Source organism: Artemia sp. Qi Xiang Cuo, chromosome 6 (genome assembly GCF_049724085.1).
Source record: "Artemia sp. Qi Xiang Cuo chromosome 6, ASM4972408v1, whole genome shotgun sequence".
Classification (NCBI taxonomy): Eukaryota; Metazoa; Arthropoda; class Branchiopoda; order Anostraca; family Artemiidae; genus Artemia; species Artemia sp. Qi Xiang Cuo.
In genome coordinates, this window is record NC_142799.1 from 75,868,927 (window position 1) to 75,882,549 (window position 13,623).

Here is a 13,623-nt window from a genome sequence, read left to right on the forward strand (position 1 = left end):
TGTGCAAATGTATAATCCAAATTATATGAATTAAAGTATTATATTTTCATCATGTTTTGAAATATTTCATAATGATTAACCTAACTTCACTTCTTGAGTGTGTTTGTTATAATAGATAAAGGTACTTTTCTGTTATAGTGACCCCACTCAAGAAATGAAGTTAGGTTAATCCTAATAAACATAATACTTTAGAAACAAATTTGGGCTATACATTTGCACATTAGGGGGGGGTAAAGTATAGCGGTCTGTATATAAAATGTGTCAGCTACAATTCTGTTGCATATTGGGAAGTAAGAATTGTTTTCTAACTTCATGCTGTCCAAATACTTTACCTCCACCTCCCACCTTAATGCGCAAATATATAGCCCAAATTATGTAAGTCTAATGTATTTTGTCACCCACCACTTGTTTTTCACTGAGCGTAAGCTATTTATCTCTTAATACAGACAGATGAAAAACCGGTTCTAGGTTTGTTCTCGAGTTTTGCAGAGCGTAATTCTTGAGTGGAATCGCTATAAGAGAAAATTACCTACATTAGTACCCTTATGTGCTTATAACGTATCCTTACCCCACCCCCACCCTAATTTTCTAATATATAGCCCAAATTTCACAATTCAATTCATTCGGTCACCCGTTATTTGTCTTTGTGGCTATGGAACCGATTTGTCATCTTGCGCTCAGCAAACTTCTCGACGGTGTTTGGTATAATACATAAGTACCATTGATTATTTCAAATAGGCTCACGGAAAAAGAAGAGTTATTCAAAGATTGGGTAGTATTTAATTTTTCTGAGTTAGACTGTTAGAGTTTATTCACCCTTGTTATTTACCTTTATATCCGATAACTGTCTATTTAATTGGGCGTAGCACTAATTTGCTTAGTCTCTGAAAGAGTGTAAACGGAAACAGAAATCTCTATTCTCTTGTGGCATGAAACGAGATGGATAAGTTAATTTAAAAATCAGTTCTCTGTTTCAATGGCTTCTTGAATGTTGTGGCTGATGTCAAATTGAAAGGGCTAAGATGATAATTAAATGTTGTGTGATGGTAATATTTATTTGTAGCGAAAGAAAATTTTAAAGAACAACGAAGCAGTACTTACTGACGATGAAGAGGAATTAAGGAAGTGGAAAAACCTAGAAGAAAAAATGAAAGGACATAAGGTAGGTTTAACTAAACAGTGTTTATTAAGCTGCTATTTTCGCCTTTCTACTTTACTGCAAAATTTCTCGATGCCTTATGCATGGTTTATTTGTTATATTTTTTGGGGGAGGAGGGGGGTATTATACGAACAAACATAGACTGCTTAGTAATTATACAAAATACAATTTGTTGTTTTATTGGTTGGGATCAGATTCATAGTCGCTTGCTGATATTTTGGGATGGGTAGGGAATGCAATAACTCTGTAGTCATCCAAAGTGGAGCAGTGAGTTGAAAAAAAGTGTTTCAACGAAAAAAGTGGCAGTTTTTTTTTTTTTTTAGATTATAAGTTCTAATGTTTAACGTGTTTTTGCTGGCGTGCCTTCTTTCACAGTCCACCCTGTAGTCTATGCTCAAATCCTGCTTACCTAGGTTTGTGGACTCCTGGGTCTTCCATTCTTCTTTATTTTTGCGGGATTATCGCGTATGCAGTTTGAGCAAAGATTTTAACTGTACAAAACTGTAAATGATTTTTGAACTGTATGATGCCTTATGTTCTACACATGTTAATGCGCTTGCTAGAGGCAACACTATTTTTTTACCGCTTCTTTGGGCAAGGACGTTTGGAGGGGTCTCGTTTGATTAGAAATAAAAATTCTAGTTCCTTTTTTACGAGTTAAAATTTATTGGAATGCAATCAGACTCCCCGCCCTATCCTTTTTCGTTCTTCGACCCCCTTCTCCCCCCAGACACCTGATCAAAATTTCTGAAGTAGCCATTTTATTCAAAATAATGGAAAGGTCCAATATGCCTTCGGGGATCCTACGACTCCACAACTCCTGGGGCAAGAATCCATTAAAAATGCAAATTGCTAATTATCTATACATATGTTTTATACTGGTAAAAGTTGGGAATTATTTGATTTTGGGTGTGTGATTGAATTGGAACTTTCAAGGATCGTTCTCTAGTTCAAAAGGACCGATTATTTTCCTTTGGATTTGATTTATTGATTCAATCAATCAAAAGGATTGATTGATTATTTTGCTGTTAAAGGAGTAGGTGGTCGAAATGAATCGAAAAACTTTCTATCTTATCAGTAAAGAACTCCAAGACGTGTGTCATTTGGTCAAGGAGTATTTAAGGTAGAAAAAATTCCAGGGTGTGCCCCCCCCCCCCCAAAAAAAAAGAACGACAATTATTTTCCTAGTTTGCCCAAAATTTGTGTATTTAAGTTCTTGGACTAAAAGGCTACAAACATAGGAATAATTTTCTCCCCCCCCCCAAAAAAAAATGGTTCTGAACAAGGCCCAAGAAAAAACAGTTTTGCTGGCTGCTTTGTTTGGATAGTTTGGCTGCCGAATTTTGGTATTGGGCTTATTCAATCGAACATTGAATTTTCTAGTGTCTTTTTTAATGGCACTATTCCTTATGAGGAGGGAAAATTGGGAGGGACAAGGAAGTTAAAATTGTTTTTTGAGGAAAGGGGAAAAAACTTTTGGGCAACCTTTGATATACCAAAACATTTGGCACTATAAGCTTCTATAGGGCTTATAATCTATGGTCAGTTAATTAGCGAGGTACATTTCTGAAGGTACGAGGTATATTACTATTCAAACTTAAGACAAAAATTTTGCTAAAATTTTATTGGTGAGATCTAATTTTGGCCATGCACTGAAACACTTAAATCAAATACTTCCTTTTTTAAAAAATAAAACCTTTTATTGCAAATTTTGCCTCTACAAGTAATTGGTATGTTATTTATCTACAGTGCTACGGTTTTACTATTCAAACTTAAGACAAAAATTTGGCTAAAATTTTATTGGTGAGATCTAATTTTGGCCATCCACTGAAACACTTTAATCAAATTTACTTATAGATCACAAAATCTTATACTACGGCTGTTCTTCGCTACTTTTGACATGGTATAAATAGTAGTGAGTAAAAGATTAAGATGAATAGCCTTAAGGGGGTAGGAGTTCACTCTTATCAAGTTCGGCTGTCGAAGCAAAATTGATGCTTGTCAAAAAGTAGCTTTAGATGATAAACAATGTAGCGATCAGAGACTGTAGCTTAAGGGGAAGTGGGTCTTACCACTATTCTCATCAAATCTGACTGTCGAAGCTAAATCTGATATCTCTAAAAACTTTGAGGATAAAGAATGTAGCAATCAAGGGCGGTATCCCCAATCTCATGAAGTCTGACCGACCAAGTGAAACTTAATAATTTTAAAACTTAGCTTTAGAGTGCCAGTAATTTTGCAATGAGGGGCAGTAGCTCTATTTTGATTAAGTTCGGCTGTCGAAGTAAAATTTAGCTGTAGCAAAAACTTAGCTATAGATGATAAACATTGTAGCCATCAGGGGCAGTAGCCCCATCCTCATCAAGTCTGGCAGTAAATTGAAGTTTTCCTATAGTTAAATTTGAAGGATAAACAATGTAGCCTACTGATAATTTTAATGAATGACTCTTTAATAGATTATTTTTACTGTGTATTTTTTAAATTAAAATCTTATTCATTTTTTTTTTCTTTTTTAAGCCCTCGTAATGTTTCACCAATCAAAAAAGTCAAAAAAAATCGACTCTGACATCAGCGGGAAAAGTTTCTGAAACGGTGCAAAATACATCTGCTAGTACAGCTGCGGCGTCTAGTTCCTCTAAAACACCAGTCAAATATAGCAAAGAAAAAGACAAGGTAAATATTCATTATCCTTCCGACACATTTTAAATATTCGCTCGTAATATAAATGGTATTAAAGGACCAGAAGAGTGGCTTAACATTGTTTGAGTGATCATCCAAAAGGAAGTATTTAATATCAAAGACTTTGTCTAAAACTTTGAGAGATTTTAAGTCTATTTAGTGGATAAAAAGAGCAAAGGGAGTATCCACAATTCCTCCATCCCCTGATCAACTTTGGGGCAATTATACACTGGGATTAAACAATCCTACCTCCAAATGTGCTCCGATTGAAACTGTTCTATGACCAAAAACGCTACTTTTCAGGAGAGCTTTTCAAGATTTTAAATTTTTTCTTATAGACTTCAAAAAAGAGGTTATACGGGAGACACCAAACTTCTGTCAAGACCAAAGGCCGAGACCGAGTGGGTTTATTTTTGATTAAAAATCAAGTTGCCATCAAGTCATGGCTAACTGGAGAAAAATCCAAGACAGATAGTCTGAGTGAGAGGCAAAGCTGGCATAAGCCTTTTTCAGAATTGTATAAAAATGATGTCATTTCACTTGTTGATAGATAGTCTGTCATCCATCCTTCTATACTAGGTTAGAACTAAGGTTAGAACTAAGCCATGGAATAAGGGTAATTCAAAGTCTGAATTTTATGAGTCATTTGAAGGTATTTGGAGACCCATAATAAAAGGTTTTCAAAGATATATGACTGATCATTTCCAGAGGACTTTGAAAACAATTGGGCAACTAAGATTCTTCTCGTTATATGAGCTTTGCCTATTGAAAAGCCTACTGGAATTGCATTGGGAATGATCAAGATTTTTGGGTTGACTCATGACGGAGTCCACTGGACTTGTATGCAAAACGGTGGACTGAATTTGCTTGGACTCACATCCGAACAAGTGACCTATGCCTAACAGGCTCGCCCGCTTAGAGTCGCTGGCGGACTGCCGTATTTTAGGATTGACACATGCCCGATAAGTCCCCTGGACTTGCAGGCGAACGCGGAGACCTACAGTTTTCCAAGTGTTTGGGTAAACGGCGGGATGGGTGACTATGGCTCTCTTTTTGGGAAAATACATATGTACTTGCTTTTGGAAAGGGACGCCGGCCTAAAGTCTCATGCAGGTTGACCAAGTTTTAAGAATTGACACATGACCTTTGAGTTGCCTGGAATTGCAGGTAAACAAGCGCCCAAAGTCTAATAGGGCCCGGCCGCCCGCCTAGAGGGTCAGGCGAGTGACCCAATTTGTAAGCTCATACAGTTGGAATAGCAAAAAATTAATTAAATATTGGTTGACCAACAAGTTGCCTGAATTCGCAAGCCAACAAGTGAAATGACATCGTAAGGAGTGAGGTATTGAGGAGGGGGCAACCCCCCTCATACCATAAACGACGTAATCAAAGACATAGAGGTTGTTTGAACAACTTATCAGAGACGACAATATTTTCGAAACATGGGTTCTGATGGTCAAATAAATGTGGGGAAAGGTAAAATCCTTTTACATTGACCCCCCCCCCCAAAAAAAAAGAATGTCCTACTCATAAAAAGAATAAGTCCAAATACGGGCTTATGATTGTTTCAGGGTGTGATAAAAGCAACTTTGATACATAGGACAAGAAAGAAAAATGTGATTTGGAAGACGTATGGCGGCATGGTGCCAATTGTGACTGCAAATTTGGATGCAGCATAAAATGTTGCACAAGATAGACCAGTAATCCATTTTTTTCATTTTTGGACATATGATAGTTTCAATCGGAGCTTATTTGGAGGTAGGATAGTTTCGTTCCAGCGTAGCGAATATAATGAGAAATTCTATATTAAAAATGACAAATATATATAAAGTTTGTTTTTAGAGGACGAATACATAATTGATAAAAACGGAAGTTTTCTAGTCTCGGGAGGATTGTAATGAAGCCAATGCTTCTATATTTTTTTAGTTTAAAAAAATTTAAGGTAAATAATAAATTTTATCAAACTATTCGCTGTAGTTCCAAGACGTAACACTGAGATTGGAAATTAGAAACAGCAATTAGTCTACTGTATGTCATTCTTTCCCATAGCATTGATTAAGAACTTAGAGCAAAGACAGTTTAAAAACTTTCAACCGTTCCCTATCTTTTATACGTAAGACGTGTAACTGGGGGGGGGGTGCTTCTCAGCCCCCTACCAATCTCAAGGCTTTTCCTCGTGGTTTCCTGTATTTTTTAATGCAATGTGCCTCTTTTTTAATTGTATAAAAGTTTCTGATTAGTTCATACTGTAGTGCATTTTTTTACTTCCCCTTTTATTTTCCAAAGGTCTGTCACTCAGATCCTCCTTGTACAAATCTTTTTCCCTTCAACCCAAGTTTGGAGTCTTTCCGCAAATATTTCTAGCACCTTTCTAAGAAATCGTTTGCTTCTTCGCAAACCCATTTTCCGTCTGTTGCCTAAACGGATTTGCGAACGAGTAACAACATTACTTTAACAGACTAAAGTGAAGCTCGTGAAAGGACGGTATCCGTAAGGTAGATAGTGTAAATTCATAACCTGTATAAGCGTTACAAAGAATTCCTTGCATAGCTCTTCTGTAATGACTCAAGTTGTTTACTTAAGTAACCTGTATAATTGACGAGGGTCCCGTACAGGAGCAGGAAGCAACCTGGATGGTTTCCCAATATTTTGACACTTTTACATCTATGGTTTTCTTAGATTTGCTGCTTTTTTTTTTAAATAGTATTATCGAAGCATGGGGTTGTGCTCTTTTACAGTGTTGTCAAATAATCCGAGAACATCTGCATAATCAATTTTCTGCACCGTTTTATTATCCCATCAAAATACTTTGCAATCCAGCCCAAAACCGTATAGTGATGTGAAATGTTGTCAAAGTGCGTCTTCTTGGGTGCTCTTAGTAAAGGACGATGAGGCCTCTATATGTTTTCTTTTTTCCCGGCCACTTCGTATAGAAGCGGAGGCTGTTGTAACTTGTGTGAGGTCTCATTAGATTGCAAATCAAAAGTTCTAGTGCCTTTTTAAGAGTCAAAAGTGATTGGATTATCTATTGCAGCTGGAACCTAGTAAAGAACGATCATGAAGCGTGATGTCGTAGAAGTAGAAGATGCCAAAAATATAATTAAAAAAAAAAAATCAAGATGGGGGGCTCTAACTTTTCTGATTTAAGTTTTAAACCGTAAAAAGTCAATCGGCTATCTTTGGCCTGAAACACAATTGACGTTTTTTACCGATGGGATTTTTACCGATCGTTCTTTAGAGGTGAATAGATGGTATTGCGACGCACACATTCGGTGGTAGAAAAAAAAAGATTGGTTTATTTATCGCTGCCGGTAGCAATGTAGCCGCCCTCTGTCACTATAATAAAGGATCTATAAGATAAACGATCGTTTTTTTTTTTTACCGCCTCCACCGAGATGGTTTCTATATAACTAAATGCACGCTTACACACTCGTTATCCAGTCTACTGACAACCGCTATTGTCTTGGCATCGAGAGAGTGTGTTTGCAGAAAGTGTATCATAAAAAGAAACTAAATTGTACGTCATAAATGAATTTCCTTTATCACTTTTCAGGGGGAGAACAATTGTAAATAAAAAGAAAAATAATGTCAGGTAATTTGATTAACTTCTTTGAAAATTAAACTTACCTCAAGAATTACATTAGTTGAAGAAGAAAAGCCGATTTTGCTATGTGGGAAGTAGCAAAGTGATTCCAGCTTGCTTCAGACGCCTCCTGCTTTATTATATAAATGCCCTGTCTCCATTTAAGTTACAAAAGGAATTTATTGCAAAGAACGTTTAAAACTACTAAATTGCCCTATCTTTTTATATCCCAGCACAATATAAGGATTTTTGTCAGTGTTCAATCGTTGATTAACATTAATTGTTAGTTCAGATCTATGATTGACTGATGTGGCGTCAGTGGAATGTTTACCGCCCAGTGTGTAAATGCTACATTATTTATAGAGTAGCCACGAAAAAAAAAAAAAAAAAAAAAAAAAAAAAAAAATGTCGGTAAAAAACGATTGATAAAAAGCTCCAGGTGTGTTTTGGGCCTTAGGATTCCCATTCTCCGTTATTTTGACCCTCTTTGGAGTAGTTAAATATAAAAAAATAGTTGTTGTGGAAAATTGCATTTTACGTTAATCTAATCACTTGATTCTTAAAAAAGTCTTTGCGATAAAATTTCTAGTTTCTATTCGAATGAACACTTCCCTAAGTTTTTACGACCATTCCTATACGAAGTTGTAAAAAAAAGAAAAAACAATATAGAGGCCGCATCATTCTTTACTAAAACTTCTGGGAGTGCTTTAATGCCAGATAAGTAGATTAAAGTGGTTAGTGTTATATACAAGAACAATGTTACTGTGGTTAATGTAGAAAGTGATGTTAGCAGCTTATATGGGTTATATGTAGACAGCCTATATGAGTTTGAATGGGTTATTTTGATCAACTTTTACCTAAGGAACACGACATAGGCTATGGGAGAGTGTGGAATCAAGTGGGAAAGTTAAACTCTCCTAGAAATGGTTTTTGGAGATTATTTGAGTGTCCTAGATAAAAATCTTAGCAAAATGAATGAGTCTTTGGAGGTTTGTGGGTTCAAGATGCAAGGAAAGGTTTGAAAATTAATGTTAAGAAGGCTAAGTCGCTTACGGTAGAAATAAATAAAGGTGAAGAGGTGATGTTGGGCTACGAAAGATCGATCAAGCGGATAGCTTCACTTATATTGGTAGTACTGTTAGTTAAGATAGTGGATGCAGTGATGATGTAAACAGTAGAATAACCAAGGCCCAGGATCTTCCTTTTTAGTTGAAAAAAGTTTAGAAGGACAGGAAGATAAGTCTGCGAACCAAGATCACTAATATTGGAAGCTACAGTGATAACAGCGGTTAGCTATGACCGCAGCTAAAGCGAGAGGGCATTGAAAGTCAGAGGAAGATCTGTTAAATATTTTCCTAGAGGAATTGTCTTAAGATAGTTTTATATACCCGTTTGATTGACCGTATGAAAACAACAAGCTGAACTTAAAATATGGTCCGATCCCACTTTTTCGGGCTATGATGAAGGAAAGGCTGAGCTGGACACTTTGTGTATGAAGGATGACAAATAGTCAAAGATTGTTTTTTTCTCCATCCATTTGGAATTAAACAAAAAGCAGCTTGTCCCTGAATTGAGTGGGCAGAAGGTCATAAGCAAGAATTTGAATGAATTTGGAACTTTCGGGGGGGGGGGGTGAGATTAAAACGTCGGATAATTTAGGATTGTGCGCAGCCGTGTTGTCCTCAGGCGGCTTGGTATTGCAGTGTTTTCGGTTGTACTACAAGACTTTAAAAACAACCTATGTGGTGTAGTACTGAACACAACCAGGTTAGTCAAATCAAAAATCAAAAGTTGCTAAATTTACAGAAAAAATTAAATCAACGGTAATTTGCAATTATTCTGTAAAGGAAAAAAAAACAGTTGACATTTCTGGAAAAATCGAAAACGTTGAAGTGTTTTCCGAAGCATGTGATATCGGTCCATACAGTTTTTTTTGGGTGGGAGTTGCCCTCGAAAAAGCGAAAAAAGGGAGAATTAATCGTAACTCACAAAATTTGGAAAACTTAATAGTCTCTAGGGTTTGGAAGGGGTTGGTCCAATACCCTCGCCCCTTTTTGTGGCGCGCCGGGTTTGTGATACTGATAAATAAAAGGGATGAATTGATCCAGTTGGCTCACTTCATGAGGGATGTAAACTAATGTCAATTCGTTCAAAAAATTTCCCCTTGTGCGTTTTGAATCAATCTAGCTAATTCTTAGTATATTCCTTTCAGGCATCGCAAGAATTAGCTATTCAACGGAGTTCAAAGAAACAGGTGAATAAAAGACTTTTGCCTAAAGTTGGAGAATCACCGTTCAAGTCGTCCAAAGAACTCAACCAGGTAATAACACTAACACTTTAATTATAATATTTTAAGTTACAATAATCTTAGTAATATTAATAAAATGCTAATAATTTTGCAGTTAAGGTATATGTTCCCTCTGAAGCAATTTTACGTTAATCCTGCAGCTGTAACTTGCACAAAAAGGACATAATTGAGTTCATTAGCCTCAGATCTATCCGTTCACCGAGCCAAAATTATGATATTATTTATACTTTTTCTTGGGGAAGATTCAGAACTTGCTTGAAAAATAGGGAGTTCTCCTTTTTTCAACGATTTTTGGCGTATTTTCTATCTAAAAAAAATATGTACAACCAATTTTAATAATGTAATTCGGCAGAAGGATAGAGTTGAATGTCAGCTATGGAATGATATCAAAATTGTCTCTTTCGCTGATGTACGGAAACCATGGGGGAGCAGAAAAATGGCATACTGAAAATTACGCAGGGAACATGAATCTTAAAGCTTAGTTCTCACAGAGCGCGACAAAAAAACTGTCCGCGAAAAAAATTGTTTGCGACGAAAAGCGAAAATATCTTGCAATTCGTACTGAAGGCGAATTGTCGCCTGAAATATTTGCCTTCAAGAGATGAAGGCAAAAATTTGATTACTTTGTGCTCTGCTTGTGCCCTTATTTTACTTGCAACAAACGAAAAAAGACAAAACTGTGGGTGAGGCCTGTTTTTCAGCAGCGATCGGCTAATGGGGCATTTAATTTTTCGTATCAAAGAACTTGATAAAGAAGACCCTGATTTTTATTTTGATTATTTCAGGATGTATCCTGATCAGTTTAAAATGATCCATAATCTCATCAAACCTCAAAAAAAAAAAAAAAAAAAAAAAAAAAAAAAAAAAAAAAAACTGGAGACAGCCAATCTCAACAGAAGAACGTTGGCAGTAACTTTGAGATACCTAGCTACAGGAGAAAGTAAAAGGTCTCTTTCATTTCAATACAGAATTGGTAGGTCTACATTGACTTCGATTATTTCAGACGTTTGCAAAGCAATATATAATGCCCTCCAGCCTCATTACTTACCCAGTCCTACCCTGGAACTTTTGAAGCAATGAACCAAAGGGGTCTTTGAAAAATGGAACTTTCTAATCTGTATTGGTGCTTTGGATGGAAAGCATGTAAAAATTCAGTGCCCATCAAACACAGGATCAGAAAACTATTACTATAAGAAACACTTTAGTTTGAATTTAATGGCTATATGCGATCCTGACTATAAGTTTATTGTGATTGATGTAGGGTCTGAAGGAAGAAATAGTGATGGTGGTGTATAATATGGTGTAATAAATAGTGATTGGAAAAGCTGTGCAGAGAGGAGATTTCCCAACCCTCCCCCCCCCCGGATTCAAACTTACCTCAAACCAATAATAAATTTCCTCATGTTATTGTAGCAGATCAGACTTTGCCCCTTCAAGCTTATATAATGAGACCTTTTTCTGAACAGCAATTGACGACCAAAAAAAAAAGATTTTTAATTACAGACTAAGCAGAGCCAGAAGAACCATTGAAAATGCCTTTGGAAGTTTAGTGGCAAGGAGGAGGATTTTTAGAACTGAAATTTATTATAAGGTTGAAACAAGGACATTATTGAGGCTACAATATGTCTCCATAATTTGTTAATGTCTTATAGATGGTGATCAGAATTGGTACTGCACCCAAGCATTTACAGATACAGAGGATAGAAATCGTACAATTCAATTAGGGGATAAAAAAAGGATAAAGATCTCCTGAGCCATTGCTGGTGCATATGGCGTCGAGTCGCCATTTCAGTTGCTGGGTGTTTTTACAGGGACAAGTAGCAAGCTTGTCGCCCAACCTTATTGCAGCGGGGATCGAACCCTGGTGCTCCGTATTATCGCAAATCCCCACAGCTAGGGGTTTGGCGACATATTGGTGGTACAGAAAATTTCAACCCCTTAAATAGAGAAAGTTGCAACAGATCTTCACAACCTGCTGTCAATGTTAGGGAGCTGTTAAAATGTTATTTAAATAGTGCAAAAGGTTCTGTTCCTTGGCAGAATGATCATGTGACAAATACAGGAAGAAAAAATTAGTTGTTTGTAATCAGTCTGATAAATTGTACTTGTTTATCAAAAATAAAACTTATGTTTCTCCAAATTCTATGTCATACATGAGCTCTTGCATTTTTATCTCCAGGGAAGTTTTTTTCTGGTCACTCGACCTTTTCATTGGCTCATGCATGCTTTTTAAAAATAGCGTATCACTATCTTCAATATCTGGTGTATTCGTGATTTGAATCACATTGTCCATTTTTTCCGTGATTTCACTTTCAAATGCACTACTATTTTTTCTTCTTTTTTTTCTCTCTCTCTTTTAGGAGTCATTTTGTCATTTTAGGAGTCAAAATGTCATTTTGACTTGGGTTATGGGCTACTTCTTCATCCTCAATGAAAAATGAGTTTTCATATGTTATTTCTTTTTCTATGACCTCTGATGAAGACTCATGCTCTGCTTGAGGAAAACTTTTAAAATTTATGGAAGTGTCTCCACTGCCTACGAATGGTAGAATAAAGGTCATGATGTGGAACCAGGCCCATGGCCTTTTCTTTCCACCTTTGGCTCCACTTTTTGAAAGCTTTTGAAGCTTGGCCTCCCTCATGGGAGTTTTTCTCAGACCCTTCCATTTTTGTTTGAAACTGAATAAAAAAAAAATTATTAAAGTACTATTGATTTTACTGATTTTGATTTCTTTGTAAGCTCTTTTAACAGCTTTATGACAAAAAATAAGCATTCAAAGAAGTAGGCTAATTCAACTAATCAAGTTGATATTATTTATTAATTAAAGTTTGTATAGGCTGATTAAACATAGACATTGGAGCTAAATATAAACGTTGGAGCTAGACTAAATGCCATGATTTGGAACCAAGCCCATGGCCTTTTTTCCACCTTTGAATTTACATTTAATAGCTTTTGAAGCTTAACTTCCCTTATAAAAGCGTCCCCAAGTCCCTTTCTGCAGTTTGAACTGTATCCAGTTTGAAACTGAATAAAAAAATTTTGGTAAGCTCTTTAAACAGCTTTATGACAAAAAAAAACATTCAAAGATGTAGGCTATTTCAACCCATCAATTTGATATTATTCATTAGGTAAACTTTGAATAAGGTGACTAAACATAAACTGTATAATAATGACACCAAGGAGTGAATTGATATTGGGAAAGAGGGCTTGGGAGCTAGGCTATTCATTTAAAAAGTAAAGTGTGTAGAAACTGACTTAGACATGAGCTAAATATTATAATAAAGACAACAGGGGGGGGGATAATTCACACGGTTAATCATAGCTACTTGTCTCAAAATTATTGCTGTTATGCAAGAAATGTGATTAGAGAATGACAAGGATGAGTCAATAAATACACCAAGAAACTTGACAGCATCCACTTGTGGGACGATGTCGGAGGAGTACCTGACACCAAGAGCAGGATTAGTATCGTCCTTGTTTTAGGGGGTTCTGAATAATATTTTTTGACTTTTTTTTGCTATTAATGGTCATGTTATTTGCAAGGCACCACGCCTGGACTCTATTCAGAAGGACTTGGGCAGAGGTTATTGCCAATGGTAGATTGGTGCCAGTGATGAAGAAGTTGCTGTCATCAGCAAATAATACGGGATACACTGAAAGGCCCAGGTCTATAACAAGATCATTGATATATAGGAGAAATAAAATAGGGCCTAGAACGGAGCCTTGCGGGACACCCCTCCGAACAGGTAAGGGCTGAGAGTATACTCCACCCAGGCTCACTCTGTATCCTTCCAGATAGATAAGAATCAAACCAAGAGAGGGGAACACCACGAATACCATAACTATTTAATTTACTTATTAAAATACTATGATCGACCATGTCAAAGGCCTTA

The 13,623-nt window shown here is 36.3% G+C and overlaps 1 protein-coding gene across 1 annotated transcript in view; it reads left to right on the forward strand.

Annotated features, from left to right (window-relative positions):
• Window positions 1-13,623, forward strand: part of LOC148951598 (uncharacterized) — a 154,014-nt gene that overhangs the window by 75,304 nt on the left and 65,087 nt on the right. Inside the window, exons 6-7 of the mRNA XM_089091157.1 lie at window positions 1,064-1,162; window positions 9,634-9,741. Of these exons, the coding sequence (XP_088947283.1) occupies window positions 1,064-1,162; window positions 9,634-9,741 (207 nt within the window). The remainder of the gene's footprint in view (window positions 1-1,063; window positions 1,163-9,633; window positions 9,742-13,623) is intronic.